Here is a 17,038-nt window from a genome sequence, read left to right on the forward strand (position 1 = left end):
TAGCTTATGACTCTCCTTATTTCTCTATCAAAAACCCAAGTGAATAGATGGAGCAGAATACTCTCTTAGAGGTCTTACCAACGATTGAAGAGTAGAGTGTGGTTAGTGTTATACGTTAGATGTATTATATTATATGATGTATCAGTTGACATTTCAAAGTGATGTCTTTATTATTGTCATTTCTATTAATATGTGACTCTGTACTTGATGTATGATATATATACCACTATTGTGTATATGTAATAGTGAGATGCTTTTAATGATATGTTGTGGCCTGTGTGGGGCTCTATTAGAGTTATTAGCATGTTGTTGATATTTAGACATGAGTTATTCTTAATTTAGATATTATGGATAAAATTATAGGGTTTATACATATTTATTTGATTGTCGGCAACTAACCAAGTTGTCAAGTGTTTTACATGTGCCATATAGGCTCGTGCCATGCATGTGTTTAAGATTTAGGTGTTACAGGATAAACCTCAACATCATTATAACAAAGAGGCCACTCACTTTGATAGTGATGCTCCACTAACAAGTCCTCTTCCATAATGGCATCATAATAGTGATGCTCCACATTTTCGGATGAGTTATCTTCATCTACATCTTCATTTATATCTTCATTTATATCTTCATTTATATCTTCATGTAGGTCAATGCTATTATAAAACTTGTCTGTAATGTCATATGTTATATTTATATCACTATCAAAGAGATCACCCACATAAGTCTGTCTACCCAACATCATCATAATAGTGAGGCTGCTAACTTTGTTGTCCATTATTACTAGAAGAAGGATATGTTCCTCATTAGCCACACAACATACATGTTAACAAGTTTTTGAGCTTCACATTCATCAATCATGTTGAGTACATTATAATCTATGGATAGAGTGAGATAAGTTTCTTTTTCTCCACACTTTTTATAGCATATGTGCATGCTATACTTATAATTTAACTTTGACTCAATGTTAATATGTTCATACAAATCCTTGAAATTAGAGTAGTCTTATTCCATTACAAAGTAAGTTGCCTCCCGTTCACATATTCTAGTAGTAATGTTTGCTAATTTGCCCTTTATATACCTCCAAAGGCTCCAAATATAGAGCCAAGAGCTCGGTGTACTCTAATACACTGGGCTCTATATTTATTATTTAATTAATATAATATATATTTTTTAAATCACTTAATAAGTCTTCTTAATATTATTATTTTTTAATAAAAAATATATGGTTAGAAAACTCTCATTGATATAATAAGACTAATATTTAATAGTTTCAGAAATAATTTTACAATACTATTTTTTAATTAAAAACATTAAAATTATATTACATGAAATAAAAGTAAAATATTTAAAATCATTTAAATAATTTAATATTAGACTCATTTTAAAGATCTTGATGAGAGCATTCAAATGGTACTATTTTTGTTAAAAATTGATTAGCAAAACTAAATATATATTCAGTTTAATTAATTAGATTATTTAATAAAGGATACAGACGAAATTTAAATTTTCAGATTAAACTTTTGTAGGGCAAAATTGGTATTTCTAAAAGTTGAAGTATAGGAGCTGGGCTCTAAATTTTTAGATGGGGCTCCAAATTTGGAGTTTTGGAGCCCGGTTAGAGATAATCTAATGAAGTCTTACATCAACAAAGCTACTTTCTATCTATAATACAATTATAAGAACATATATCACTAGGAACCCATCACATAAGAACACTTAACTTTGAAACCCAGAAAACCTAAAAAAAAAAAGTATAACAACACAGGGAACTTTGCTTTAAAACCCATCACAATGGAAAATCTTAACATAAATCGACTACTAGAAAATGTAATAGAAATTCATTATAAAAAATGTAAAAAAAAATCCTTAACAAAAATCTCTCTCCACAAACTATAATAGAAATCAGTAAAATATTTAACAAAAGACAAAAGAAACAAAAATAAAAAAGATTAAAATTAAGATAACAAATCTTAATAGTTTGTGTGCGACTATATTCCTCAACAAAGTGAACTTTGACTTGTGTAGAGAATACAGGGGGAAGATGAAACCTTGACTTTGTTGTTTGCGATCTCAAAGACAGAAAGGGAGATGGAGAAAATTTAAAAAAAGATGGTAAAAAATAGAGTTTAAGCTCGAGAGATAGAGAAAAATATATAAAGTTGGCTTATACATTGCAGGGATTTTAGAGATTATTATAGGGTTGTGGGGTAGGGTTTAGTTTGGGAAAAAGAATTTTGTAGGGCAGAGTTTAGTTAAGGATTTTATGAGGTAGGTTTCGTTCTAAAATAGGATTTTATGGGGATTTGGATTATGTCAGGATTTTTAAGAGTATTTTAGTAATTCTTGAATTAGAGTCATATAAATCATAATATGATTAATGTCAGTTATCTAAAGTAACGTCAGGGTGTTAATGAACATTATAAAAAAAACGAGGGATCGCATTATAAAATTCCCAAAACGAGTGCGAATTACAAAATAAGAAAAAAAAAGATGTGATTTGTAAAAATCCCTTCCATTATATAACTTAAAATGGAAGTTAATTTCAAGCCGAGCTGAAAGGGGTGTGAGCCGTCACTGAAGTCCGACAAAACCCTAGACATTATAAGGTCATGTAAAACCCTAAAGCTAAAAAAAAGCGGGTCACGTAGCTTGCTTCCACAGATCCGGCGGGCACGAACCGTAACCCATGCCCAAGCAAAGAAGTTAACTCTCTCCCTCTCCTAGCCTTCGCAGACCTCAAAATAAAAACCCTAGCCGCAGTTCTACCTCATTTCTCCTATCCCTCCTCGATTACGTGAAGATGCCGAAGCATTACAGACCTCCGGTAATCTCCTCTTCTCTCCCTTCTCGAACCATCTCACTCGGTTCTTTGCTTCGAAATCGTTTTTTTTTTTCACTCAAATTTGCATAACTTTTACCATTCTATGGTTCGGCTTTAGGGCAAGAAGAAGGAGGGAAATGCTGCCAAGTACATCACGAGGACAAAGGCTGTTCACTATCTCCAGATTAGCCTTGCGACCTTTAGGTTGCTCCTTGTCCTACTTGGTTAGCGGGTTTCTTATGTTTTCATTGGCGAAAGATTTAAGTTTTGAGATGTTTTCTTGCAGGAAGCTATGTATCCTCAAAGGTGTCTTCCCGCGGGTGCCGAAAAAGAAAGTGGAAGGGAACCACAAGACGTACTATCACATGAAGGATATTATGTTTCTTGCACATGAGCCGCTGGTTGAGAAGTTTAGGTATTGCCCTCTTTGATGACGGTCCTTTTCAGTTTAACTACGATTGCTGATTGTTTTTTTTTTATAAATTTTTTGGAAGTGTTTCTTCTTGTGAAGATGTTGACTTGATGGAAGAATTACGTTTCCTTAGATGTCAATACATTTCCTTGATATTTCAGAATACTATATATGGAAATGGAAATTTTCTAAGGGTGCGAGTTTGTTTGTTTTTCTGATTTAGGAGCAAAATACGTAATGCTCATGTTTGTTTTACAAATTTTATGATATCATGCTCTAGGGATATACGAGCCCATAGGAAGAAGGTTAAGAAGGCTATAGCACGAAAGAATAGAGATCTTGCAGATAGGCTGCTGAACCGGCAGCCAACATACACGCTTGATAGGCTAATCCTAGAAAGGTTTGTGAAAAGTCGACACTTTTGTTGGATCACATTTTAAATTACACCTGATTATTATACTACACAATACCATTTAGGTACCCAACTTTTGTTGATGCACTGCGTGACTTGGATGATTGCCTTACAATGGTTCATCTGTTTGCGGCATTGCCTGCTGTTGAAGGTGAACGAGTTCAAGTTCAACGTATCCATAATTGCAGAAGGTATGGTTTTCTTGAGCTGAGCAAAACTTTCACACTACCTTATATCATTATTTGAAATATGCACTCCTAATAGATGAGAATGCTGCATCACTTTGTTAACTGGACAGGCTTTAGATTATTAGATAAATTTCTAACTTATGTTTCGAAATAAATTTTACTAGGGTTTCTTTGAAATTCTAACATGATCTTGAAATTGTACTAAAATTAATGTATTATATTTACATATCTCTTTCTGTTAAAATTAGATGTTGAGTAATTAATCCTGCGGTGATCTTCTCTGGGTATTGTTTTCTTATTTAGGTTAAGCCATGAATGGCAAGCCTATATTTCTCGTACTCATGGCCTGAGGAAGACATTCATCTCTGTGAAAGGAATATATTATCAGGTAACTGCCCAATGCATCGCTCTTATCTGCCTATTCTATTTATTTGTACTATGTCACTCAATTTAGTTGTTAAACCTTTGATTTTACTGTTGTAGGCAGAGGTTGAGGGCCAAAAGATCACATGGTTGACACCACATGCATTGCAGCAAGTTCTGACTGCTGATGTTGACTTCAATGTCATGCTTACTTTTGTGGAATTTTATGAGGTAATTGCAATTGCTTGTTTTTGCTGTCATGGTGTTTTTTAATAAGATCACTTTCCTAACATTTAATGATGAGGGATTAATGGCAATTAGTTAAGTTATACAAAAGCAGTTAGATATAGCATGCACAGTAGTTTGATCGGTAGATCTTCTGCATGTTCATCTCACTCAATTAGCATGTTACTCTATTAGAAATCAACATGTATGCTTTTATGACAAGCATATATTGAAGACTTTCTTATATTTGCAAAATTCTTTGGTGCTTGTTTCAGAGATTAGTGAGGAATAACAACAATGGTGAAAATTTAATGAATCCTCTAAAAAAGTGAACAATAAGTTGGAAACTGCAAGGATTGAGTAAATTAATAGCTAACTGTTTTTCTGGACCTTACCTTGTACTGCAAGATAGGATGAAGCAGTCTATGATGATGACCCGATGAAAACCAAAAATCTATCACATGCTAATTTCTTAGATTAGGAAGAACATAGAAATTGTTGTCTCATAGGAGTGAAATTGCTGAATTCACACCGCAGAGTATAGAAATGATATGGAAAGCTTGAGTGCATTGTAGTCACGCATGAAGTAAAGATCCATTTGGTCAGCCATGTGATGGGATTTTAAGTGAAGTTTTTAGTTGGGTTAGGGAATGAAGGGATGGGAATAGGAATTACAGTACCATTGAAAGAAGAGGCACCAGTGGGTATATCTCTACTGACGAACCATTTCAGTGCTGCCGATCCACCCTCCCATTTCACCCTTATCCATAGACCGGCTCTGATGAATAAAATCAAAAGTATTAATATTGATTGATGGAGAATCGAGTTACATCTTTATAAATACTAGGAGACAAAAATGACCAGCTATTTTCAGTTTGACATTTATATCATGTTTAATCTGGGATGATATTTTCTTTAAAGCTTCGTATATTAATACATTGTTCTGGTTCTAGATTGATTAAGTTCTTGTGTTCTTATCAACTTGTTTTGTAGTCTCTTTATTCTATTGTGTTCTCTTTATCCATCGCAGCACTTAGACTGCATGGAAACAAGAAGGCCATGATTTTATATTTATTTTGTTCTCTTTATTTTACTTGTCCTATGCATTTTCTTTTGCTATTTGATGTATGACAGGTTAAGAGGGTTTAACTTCCAAATCCCAGTCAATTGATGGAACATCTTTCCACTTTTATGAGATGTGAGACTGCTTTCCCTCCTGGGTTTAACCGGAGGACTAGAAATGAGTCTCCATCCTTTCTCCTTGTTTTCTTAATCCTTACATTATCCCAAAACCCATTTGTCATTGTTAAGAGATCATATTAATCGAGATCTGCAGCCATCCAATACTCTATGGCACTCATCTTTTTGCCAAGGCAAACAACCTTCAACCATTTTCAGAGTACTTCTTTTCCTTCTTTAGAGGACACAATCATTCTCTTTATAGTTGAGGATGAATTTATCTTTCAGCAGTTACACAATAGTACAAGGAATAATAACTTTTGTCTTCCACTTTTCTTTTACATTCTCCGCTATGTCAGTTTTTCCTCCTTTGTCGTAAAAGATTAACGTGTTGAAGGCATTATACTGACAAACATTAATTTCTCGGGTTCTTGTATAGTCTATAGTTTGTCCTTCTCTTGCAGTTTGTTTTCAATTCTTATGTCTTCTGACTCAAGCTTTTTGCAGGCTCTTCTAGGTTTTGTAAACTTCAAACTCTATCATTCAATAAATGTGAAATATCCTCCTATTCTGGATCCTAGGCTAGAAGCTTTAGCAGCTGGTAATTGCTCTCAGATCACAATCCTTTTATAGTATTATATGTTCTTTTTTTTCCTTTTCTTTATAGTTCACCTAAAAAGTACAGGCACATACAACACAATACAGACATGGGGATGTGACAAATCTTCAAAAAATAGGACATAATATGTTTATGCCACAGTAAAATAAATAATTTGTATATATTTTATTTTTGCATCAAACTAAATGCTTTGCTAAGTTATAATGTAAATGCACAAGCATGGATATTCTATTCATGAATGGCAATCTAAGTGTGCACAAAACTACAAAAATAATATTACAAGTAAAATATGATAATGCTAATACATGACAATACAGTTCAATTTTATGAGAACAAATGAAGTTATTTTCTCTTTGCAGATTGCATTTACATATTATAAGATTGCTGATTGCTACTACAATGGATGGACGAGGCAAAGCTGTGATTGCACACCAACATTATTTTACTCTAATGCACAATCTATGATTTCTGCAGATTATGCAGAAAATTCCTGGAATATGCTAATATTGTGTCTGAAATATGTCCAAAGCATTTTCCAAACGCAGCACAATAAATCATGTGTCCTCATTGTTCCAAAATGAGTGTCTGAACTTTAAGTTATATTTTTAAAATATCAGCTACTTCTATGAAATGTCGGACACATGTCCAACTAGTGTACTGCATGTGTCGATGTCCAATAGGTCTCGACATAGACGTAGACACATGGCATTTGAAATGTCCATGCTTCATAGGCTTTCACTATGACTAGGTTTTTAGCAAGGTTTGAAAACTCGGTATCTAGATCAGTCATATCGGCTGTATCGGTCGTATTGGCCGCCTGTATCGGATCAGATTATTTCTAATTATGTAAAATTCTAAATATTATTAAAATGCAGAAATTTTTTTAAAAATTTATAAAAATAATAGAAAAATAAGAAAATAAAAATTAGTTACATATGAAGCTTTATAACTAAAGAAAAAATTCACTCAAAACTATAATGAATTGATTTATAGTAAACAAATTTTTATACTTATAAATTATTACTGCAGAACAACATGAAGCGAGAGGTCTCTCTAAACTATTGTTCTATAGTAGAAAGAAAAGACGGAAAAAAATGAGAAAAAAACTTTTTTGTGTTCACCAAAGTGTGTATTAGCCAGAGGAAAGGGGCTCACAAAATTGACCGCCAAATGAGTTCGGTAAAGTGTGAGAGTGTGTGTGAGAGATAGAGAGTAAAATTTGAAAATTTAAAAAGAATGCAGTTAATAACATCAATTACTGATATCTCCTAGATTAGATATATTTTAGATTTGACTTGAATCTTAAAAATAATTAATTTCAGTCGATATTGTTGTTTTCAGTTGATACGGCCTAGTTTCGGCTGATACAGCCGAAACGGATTGGTTGAGACGGTCGATCCTAGACCAAAATTAGTCACCAGACTAGTTTCAGGTCCGGATCAGGATTGGTTATGGCCGATCCCAATCCGACTCAAGATTGGCCGATTTTGGGATCCATTGATGTCATACTAGTGTTGCTTTCATAGTTATCTTTAGTGAAATTCATTTCACATTAACAAAGCCTAAGTGTGACAAACTAATATTTTGATGTGCTTCCTAGAGCTTTATGCGTTATGCCGGTACATGTCTGCTAGTTCTGGAAAATCTGGAAATGCTCAATCCATTGGCTGTACTGAAGACAAACAAGATGATGACCAAAAAATGAGTACTGGTGCTGATGAATCGGAACTTAGACTGGCTCAGCTCCAGCATCAACTTCCTTCTAATGAACCAGGTGCACTGATGCAATTAGTGGAGGATGCTACTGGTGCAGATGAAGACGACAATGATACCAAAGAGTGCAAAAATCTTTTCAAAAACCTGAAGTTTTTCTTAAGTCGTGAGGTGAGTCTTTTGATATGGACTGTTATTTTGAGATGTTTGTTTGTCAAGACTATGGATTATGTTTCAAGGAAGTACTTTGCTTTGAACTTCTGCTTGATATTTCTCAATTATTCTAAATTTCTATTCCAGGTTCCTAGAGAGTCACTCTTATTTATAATTCCAGCTTTTGGAGGAGTGGTTTCTTGGGAGGGGAATGGCTCTCCATTTGACGAGTCAAATGAAGACATAACTCATCAGGTAGGTTGCTCGCAAAAGTGAAAGCTGCAGATAGTTTCCTTTCATATTAATTGGGCCAAAGTTTACATATCTTCTAGCTGATAATCCTGTTATTAGATGTATTTTGCATGCACACGATGGTCTGAAGAATCGGCTGAAACCAATCCATTTGGACTGGAACGGACCAGCTTCAGCTAGATTCATCTAAAAAGTGGTTTGAAATCAGTAAAAGTTTTGGCCTATTTTGGCTGAAGAGGACCTAATTGGCCCAACAATTAAGTTGATGTTTGGTCATACTTTGTTGATTTCAATTCTTACCCAAATTGATGATGAGCATGTTACTATACTTGGTGCAATGTAGCAAGGAAAAGAACAAGAAAAAGACAATTCTTCTTTCTAGTTTAGATTTAGCATTACTGAGGAGAAAAGAAGTAAAGGAAGGCGGAGACTAGTGGAAAAATATTAGCCAGAGGGAGATATTCTGTGCTACCATTTTTGTTTCCTTTGATCTTTTTGTTCTTTAACTTTTCCTTGTTTCCATCAAGATAAATGTTACTTATCTATTTATATTAACGAGTCCTTTATGAAGTCATTGCAAGAATCAATTCCTTAAAAGGGGAGCATATTTGGCAAATTTTCAATGCATAACTTCAAAGATTTAATCAGATGGTTCTCAGTGATTGAGGCCATCTTTTCTTATATGTAGGATAATTGGTCAGGATATAGGATCCAATCTTTTGTCTAGAAAGTTATATTGCTGCACCAAATCGATATTTACATACATGATCATAAAATTCTCGCTCATCTGACAAATGTAATTTTGATCTGTTAATACTTAATAGGATCTTTTAGAACCTTGAATTTCACATTTATGTTACTACTTTTAAATTAAAAATTAAAAACTACTGAGATCAAAACCACAAAAAATGTTGAAATGTTTTGTTTGGGCTGGTGCAAGAATTAAAACTGAACTTCAAACTTTAATCAGTTAGAAATAATCATTGAACTTTATAGAAATTTTCTTTTCCGACATTTAGAGTGATTAACCAGAAGTCTTCTAGAGCTGGCTTTGGCATATCCTGGAATCACTTATGGAGGAAAACAGTGTAAATCTTGGATAGATGGGTCAGTTTGGGTAATATTTGATATATTTTGTTTGCCTCTTTTACTAATGACATAAGTTAAACAGGCTAACTTGAACTATATTTCAAGTTCCTAGTGGTATTCAATATATTCCTATGTCTTTGCTGATAGGTTTTTTTATTTCTCTTTATGCAGATTGTTGATAGGCCCACACAAGGTCATATTTTTCTTTCTAGAGAATATGTACAACCACAATGGGTGTTTGATTGTGTAAATGCCCGGATTATATTACCAACTGAGGGATATTTGGTTGGAAGGTATAGTGAAAATTATTTCGTGCTGCTCTTGGACACCCTTTTGGTCTGTTTTTATGCTTCTTTAATGACATAGTGAGTCTAGTGACATGCCTAGATGCTCCTATCTCAATTTATCTGGTACGTGTAATTTATATGTAAGAATTTTATCAATGAAGCACAAACATGACACGATACAGATATGGCGACATGACAAAATTTGAAAATATAGGACATGGATACATCATAAGACACGGCGAAATAAATAAATAAAAAATATATAATTTTTGATACATCTAAAGCAAAAGTATACATACATCAAGCTATAAAAACTAAGAATTATCATTCAAAGAACTAAGAAGTATACATCAACTCTCAATTTTTCTGCCTATCAATTTATCACACTAATTAGAATTAAAATAACTAATAGAAATTTAAATTTAAGCCCTACCGTTATAAAGAAATAAAGGAGACATAAAAGATTGAAAGGGTTTAAAGGAGAGTAGAGAGGCGGAGAGAATGAGAGAGGGAGGGAGGGAGGAAGAGAGATCAGCCGGTTAGAAGAAATGAGAGAGAGTCGCCTTCTTCCGCTTGAGGGTTTTAGGTGAGGTGAAGATTTGAGGATTTTTTCAGGGCTGAGGGGTGTTGATCGGGGCTGAAAGGTGAGGGGTTTGATTATTTTGTTTTGGGTTTGGATCTAGGTTAATATAAAACGATTCAAACCCAACCTGTTTTGCCCAATAGCAACACACTGTGTCTAAAGCCGTGTCCACGCCATCTCTCATTTTTTTTAAAAAAAAATATCAGGATGCTTCTAATCTGTGTCGGACATGTGTCCGTGTTTGACCCGGAGATAGAAGTGTTCGTGCTTCATAGAATTTTATCTATGTATGTGTAATTTATGATGGCTTTTAAGTGTAAATTATCTGGTTTAATTAGGAGAATGTACAAAGGACTTATTTTTGGCATAAAAAGGATATATGATACGGGCAATCGAGCATTGTTTATTTTTTATCATGTTGGTTTGCTTTTGCCCAATTAAGCACCATAATCTTGCTGATCTGTATTGAATACCCTATTGGGTATGACACGTTTATGTTTATTGGATATTTCAGGAATGTGTATTGGATTTATTTTTGTCTATCTAAAATTTAGAAATTAAAAAACAATGCAGTTATATCTTGGATACTCCTAGAATAACTTTTGGATACTTTCAAGAATTTGAAGATAAGTTAAATTGAAAATTTCCAATCAGGTTTGCTCTAAATGCTATTTTATGGGGTATGATCCATGAGTTTGGGGGCTAATGTTATTAAGATTTCATCCCCCAACCAAATTATGATTTATAGATTGAATTTCATTTCTTTTCTCTTGATTTTTATAAGCCAACAGTTTGTTATATGGTTAGCTTCATTAATTAGTAAGTTGGAGATGTGTCCCTCTTAATTAAAAAAAATACAAACATACAAAAGTATATATAAATACAGGCTCTTTACATGATTGCCCTCGAACACTTCTTAAAATAACATAATTGACACTATATTCGGTAAAATATCCTAATTGATGCTAAAACCTTTTGACTTGTTAAATATTGCCATTGTGGATACTTTTTGACATAACATTCATAGAATATTCCTATCAAGTAGTTGTTAAAGTTAAGAAATGCATTTAAATGACTAAAATATCCATCTTTGAAGTTTAGTATAAAATATTTGCCACTATTTTCTTTATGCAAAAGATGAGATTTTCTTTTCCTGTATTTTGATATCGTGTAATAGTAGATAATTTTGATGTCCATGACATCTCTCTCTCTCTCTCTACCCCCAACAAAGGCGACATCTTCTGAACTCCATTGATGACCTACTTGAGCTCCCACGACTTCCCTTTCTCTGATGAGTCTTCTCTTTTATTTCTTTTTATTTTTGCTTCTTCCCTCTTTCTCTCATCGTGGAGGTGGGAATAAAGGGCAGTGGGGAGAATAAGATTCCTATTAAGATTTTATATGAAGGTTTTCTAAAAGTCTATTCTTTGTTTGGTTGTGAGTAAAGAAAAATTAAGGAGTGTAGAAATGAACTAGATGTTGTCATCAAGAGTTGTAGTCTCATAACTGCGTTGTGGAAGGCAAGGCAGCTATACATGGTTGAGATTAGGTGGCATGAAGATGTATTTGTGGGTCTCAGATTTGAGTTTTGACATCTGGAGAACATATGTTCTTGTGCAAGGTCCTAGGTTAAAATTTTGGGATTTTATTTTCTTTCCCAATGTCACCACCTGGTAATCTTATTATATAAAACCTGTTTCTGCGAATTATATTTTCTTATTTTTGTATTAATTTATCTGAATGTTTTACCAACTTCTTTCTACATTTTTAACAATTTTTATAATTTTATTTAATTAAAAAATAGTTCAATTCCGAAGTGTCCAATACAAATACTACGGTTGATTCTGCCGATATGGCCAATACGACCTATATGTATTACTTTTCTGGGCGACTGGTCCCGATTCCGAAACTAGTATTCAAAACCTTGATTATATGTTTGTGGTATGTTTGTGGTATTGTGTACACTGTAGTTCTCTCGTGAATAGATTATGCATGCTTGTGTGTTTATATTAGAAGTTAGGAAAGTATTTCTTTGGATGTGTCAATATTATAGGTAGCAAAACCTTGATGATATGTTTGTGGTATTGTGTCATATCCATGTCTCGGGTTTGCGCTTTTCAGATTGCAGCCAAGAATGTAGCTTTCTCTCTAATCAGCTTTTTATCTTCCTTTCTAGCATGACATGTTTGTCTTAACATGGGTTGCACGAATTCTTGGTTGATTGCTTCTAGCCTTCTAGAAATTTTGGGATTTTTAACCTTATTCTTTTATATCTACTTTAACTTATTCTCCAGTCTTTTCTTTGTAGAATTTAGGTTTTAAACTAGCCTATTTTATAAGGTTGGCATCAAATCCATTTTACTATACATTTTCGTGAAGAAAGGTGCACAAGTTTATTTTATCATGTAAATGAAATAATCTATGCTTCATTGGAATTTTATCTGTCTATGAAACCAAGAAGTGTAGCCTGACTTGGTATGATGCACTTGAAAGATGCAGTAGTAGAATGTATTGCAAATACAATAAAGCTGGCAGTTGATGGATTTATCTCCAGAATAGCTAGGACAAAACCATTTATTTAAGTTATAACAATCTTGATTGGATGTTCAATTTTCTTTTATATAAACAGGGTTCCTCCTCCACATTTGTCTCCTTTTGTTGACAATGAGGCTGAGGGCTATGTACCTGAATATGCGGAGACAATCAAGCGACTCCAAGCTGCCGCTAGTAATCAAGTTTTACCAATGCCAGGTGCAGATAACCAATTTTTTGACGATCCGCAGAATCTTTTGGTAGAAGGAATCATTGATCGAACAGAAGCTAATGAAGCCTCTGAAAAGAAGCACAAGGTATATGCTGTTTTGGTTTCTGTTAGTGGACTCCGTAGCATTTATCTTGATAATATAAGTTAAGAACTTTGTTAATATTTTTGCAGTTGGAAATGCTCGAGAAGCAGTATCATGATGAGTTGAAGATGGAACTTCAGGGAGTTACTTATTCTACGTCCTTGTCAAGTAAGAATATGGAGAAGCGAGCTAAAGATGTGAAGGAAGACACTCGTGGAGACATGGATCAAACCGAAGAGGATGCTGACAAGCTATCCAAGGTTTCTATGTCACGTAAAAAGAGGGGCCTATATGAAGCAATTCAGGTAGTCATTTCTTCTGTCATCTGCTCACATGATCAAAATATGTTGGTTTTAGTGTGGATATTGATAGAATCTTCCATTAAGTATACTTATAATAGGTCTAATTATGTTCTAAGAACCTGTCTTTGTGGCCATTATGCAATTTTGGATAAATGTATTGCATACCCTATGTGTAGCCTCCCTTACATACTATATGCAGAATTCTGTCTATGCTGCAGCATATGTAATCCACCTGTTAGATGATTTCATATGCAGTCGAAGCAATTAGGTGGACATGACGAGTACATAGGTCCGGATGTCTATGTTGGTATATGCTGGCTAGTTTTGTTACTATTTGAAATTTTTTTTTTTATTGTTGCATAGTTGCTTGGTGGAGTTAAGCTAAATATCTGATGTTTATTGTATTTAATTGTTTTATTAGCTTTGTGATCATAAAGTTCCCTTTTCCATAACGTAGAGTTGAGAACACATTTATTGTGTTGGTAATAATTCTCCATTCCCCTAGTATTACGTGTTGAACTGCTAGGATGGCAGTATTAGAGAGTTGGCGTTGCTGTCAAGTGTATAAAGACAATAAGTCGATAAAATTTTGTTCATTTTTGTGTCTTGTAATCTAGGATGAGCTCTTGGGATTCTAGGCATGAGATTACTCGAGATGATGTGTGAAGATGACCTTTTCTGTCATCTTTTTCCCCATTGTGGCCATGGTAAAATTTGTTTCCAGGTGGATTTAATTTCTTGTTTGGGTCTCAATTGGATTGAGACTGTCTTCGTTTTGGGGCAATGGGAAGATTTACAAATCTATAATTGCCTACATAGAAATTTTCTGCAGTTTGTCAGTTAGGATGCATGCCATCATTTGTCTTGGTTGACATAAGGCTGGCTGCAAGTAAACTTTCTTTAGTTTCTGGACTAGTGGAGGATTTATCTATAAACTCGATGAGTTAACCATGATGTTTCTGATGGTGAAAAGGAAAGGTTTTCATATGGATAAGTAGAAACAAATGAATAAGGTACATAATTCTTTCTTGAATGTTATTGGAATGGCCACATCCTTACTAGCACTTGCATTTTGATTGCATTTTGTAAACTGGCCTTCTCTAAACTTGCTAGCACCTGTTAAAGTGGCTTTAGTTCCTCATCAAAGATGAGGATGAGAAGGCCTTTGACATTGTGGGGGATAATGAGGGTTTTCCAGATGTTAGCACATCATGACATGAGCTGCTATGCAAAAGTCAAAGATTACAATAGAGCTCACTAGAGTCCTCAAATATCAGAAGTAACAGTTGTTTTACTTGGATATGCTAATATATTATTTAGAAGGGCAAACTACAGTAATTTGAATAAGTATATAACCTAGGATATAGATAGAAAAATTATGTTAGGTCTGCTCATTGTTGCAAAGCTTCTTTGAAGTACTAATGAAACCCAATATTTAATATCCTTAATACTACTTTGATCTTGTAGATGTCTGGTACTTTATTGTCTGTTTACTAATAGCAAAGCTTTCACAATTTTAACAGTCTATTGGAGAAATAAATTATATTTTTAATTTCAGTTCTAGAGCTCGAATGAGGCATTTATCTGAGACGCCAGATAGTAAAGCATTAATTTATTGCTTTTTTATTTTAATCTTTCAGATCAGGAGGGAAAGGGAAAAGGCAAAAGTCAATCTTCTCAAAGAAAGAAAAAGAAAGGCAGAAGCCAGCAAAACTGGTTGACTGCAGGAAACATATTGATAATTGTAACTTATTTGCAGAATGTGGATATAGTGAAATTTTCCCACTTAAACATAATGTTTTTGCATTGTATTACCTTAGATGGAGTCTGGAAATAGTGGAATTTTCCTACTCGGACAATTCTTTTTTGCATTGTATTACCTTAGATGGACGATATTGCTAGTTGAATGTGTAATACTGGCAGAGAGGTATATGCTATTAGCAAGTAGGAAGATTGTTTCACAATTTTGTACTCATCTTCATGAAAAGTAACAGTATCGGTCCATTGTTGACAGAGGTGCATGCAGGCAGATGATGCCATTTATGTCGGTCTTCAAATCTCTAATTGCCATTGACCAAGCAAATTGATCTTGGTCGGATGCAACCAGTAATTTCAGATTGCTGATGGGTGATATCTTGTACTAATCAATAATACCCTTTGACTCGTTATATATTTTTGAAGTGTCCAGGTAGTTGTCGATTGATACGGATTAGTTAAGATCGAGCCCAATTGGAGGCGTGAGGACATTAGGCTCATTGAAGGCAAGAAAATTAAATAAGACCCTGGCTTTTTAATTAATTGTTTTCAATTTTGCTTTTGCTACTTAGTTTTGTAATTCAGATTAGACACTCGGAGTAGGGGTGGCAAAATGAACCTGACTCTTAATTGGGATTGGGGTTTAGTTTAATTTGGTTTGGGTCAATAGGTCAATTTCGGTCTCGTTGTAATTCTAATTTTTTTCTTTCTCTCACACCCTCACTCTCCTATCCTCTTTAACTCGATTCGGTCGCCGGTCGCCACCCCGAACCAACCCCTACCCTGGAGTCTAATCAATTGATGTTTAGTCCCATTTGCTTATCGAGTCAGTTGGACACTTAGTCCCATTTGCTTATCGAGTCGGTCTGTTTAGTCCCATTTGCATCATCTGCCTATATGATCTATGGTGCACACCCAAGTTAATAATCTTGGAATTACCGAATCTGAATTTCTCCTTTGTTCTCCTTCTTCCTTGTTCGCCATTGACCTAGCTTGGCCCGCCATCTACATCGACCATTGTTGCTCACCTAGCTCAAGATCTACATCGTGTAGGTCCATCCTTGTCGACCTTCGGCCAAACTTTACGATCTTTGAGTTTAGAAAACTCTCTTCTAGCATGATAACATATCCCTTCGTAAAAAAGCATGATAACATATCCAAATTTTAAGAGGTTCCTACTAGTAGATCTCCCGAAATCGCCCTTGCAAGCTTGTCATAGAATTTGTCTAGAGACCATTGCAGATCGGATCAAGCCATTTTCCGTTTGGTAGATCAAGCCTTTTATGAGATGATAGATGGGAGCATGTATAAAGTGGCATCATAGCTAGGCAAACCACCGACCACCATTAATGATGACCATGAGGTCCATCATCTCCCATTGAATGAGATAAGGGAGCCCTTGGTTCTTACTCCTTGAGTGAGGAAGATGTTGGAAGACAACATGTAGGAGTGGATCCATCCATAGAAACCCCAATTTGAGGAAACGATAAGATAGACTCCATCGTAGATAGTCCTAGCCACACGAATCCATCTGCTAGCCCTCTTGAGAACCTAATTGTGGAGTTGATCATTGAGACATGACAAAACTATGAGGTGCTTGAGACATTCATTGCAAATACAGTGACACCATCAACCCCTAAGCAAGATCCATTGCCACTGAGCTCTCCATTGCTAGTTCCATTGCCACCGGGCCTTGCACCATAAGGCCCACAACCCCACAACAGGAGTCATTGCTACCCCATCTTCTAGGGCATAGGGTTGTAGCTGTGGTTCTACTCAAATCGACCGTCAGGGAGCAAGATCACCAAGTGAACCTGAATCCGTTCAAGAAGGAGG

General features: G+C 34.7%; 1 protein-coding gene across 1 annotated transcript; it reads left to right on the top strand.

Moving 5' to 3' along the window:
- Positions 1-2,623: 2,623 nt before the first annotated feature.
- LOC140775006 (pescadillo homolog) lies at positions 2,624-15,411 on the top strand. The gene is made up of 14 exons (XM_073118218.1): positions 2,624-2,827; positions 2,943-3,028; positions 3,111-3,239; positions 3,517-3,636; positions 3,714-3,839; positions 4,140-4,224; positions 4,320-4,430; positions 6,111-6,204; positions 7,823-8,106; positions 8,236-8,343; positions 9,601-9,722; positions 12,929-13,148; positions 13,235-13,450; positions 15,088-15,411. The coding sequence occupies exons 1-14, from the start codon at positions 2,804-2,806 to the stop codon at positions 15,166-15,168; spliced, it is 1,806 nt and encodes a 601-aa protein (XP_072974319.1). The 5' UTR covers positions 2,624-2,803; the 3' UTR covers positions 15,169-15,411.
- The last annotated feature ends 1,627 nt before the right edge of the window (positions 15,412-17,038 follow it).

Source organism: Typha angustifolia, chromosome 2 (assembly GCF_048772165.1).
Source record: "Typha angustifolia cultivar Huaian chromosome 2, ASM4877216v1, whole genome shotgun sequence".
NCBI lineage: Eukaryota > Viridiplantae > Streptophyta > Magnoliopsida > Poales > Typhaceae > Typha > Typha angustifolia.

Excerpts from the sequence above, each read along its gene's own strand:
- LOC140775006 (XM_073118218.1), top strand. The coding sequence starts at position 2,804 with ATGCCGAAGCATTACAGACCTCCG. Across the intron at positions 3,840-4,139 it reads CGTATCCATAATTGCAGAAG|GTTAAGCCATGAATGGCAAG; the intron begins GTATGGTTTTCT and ends TTTCTTATTTAG. Across the intron at positions 8,344-9,600 it reads ATGAAGACATAACTCATCAG|ATTGTTGATAGGCCCACACA; the intron begins GTAGGTTGCTCG and ends CTCTTTATGCAG.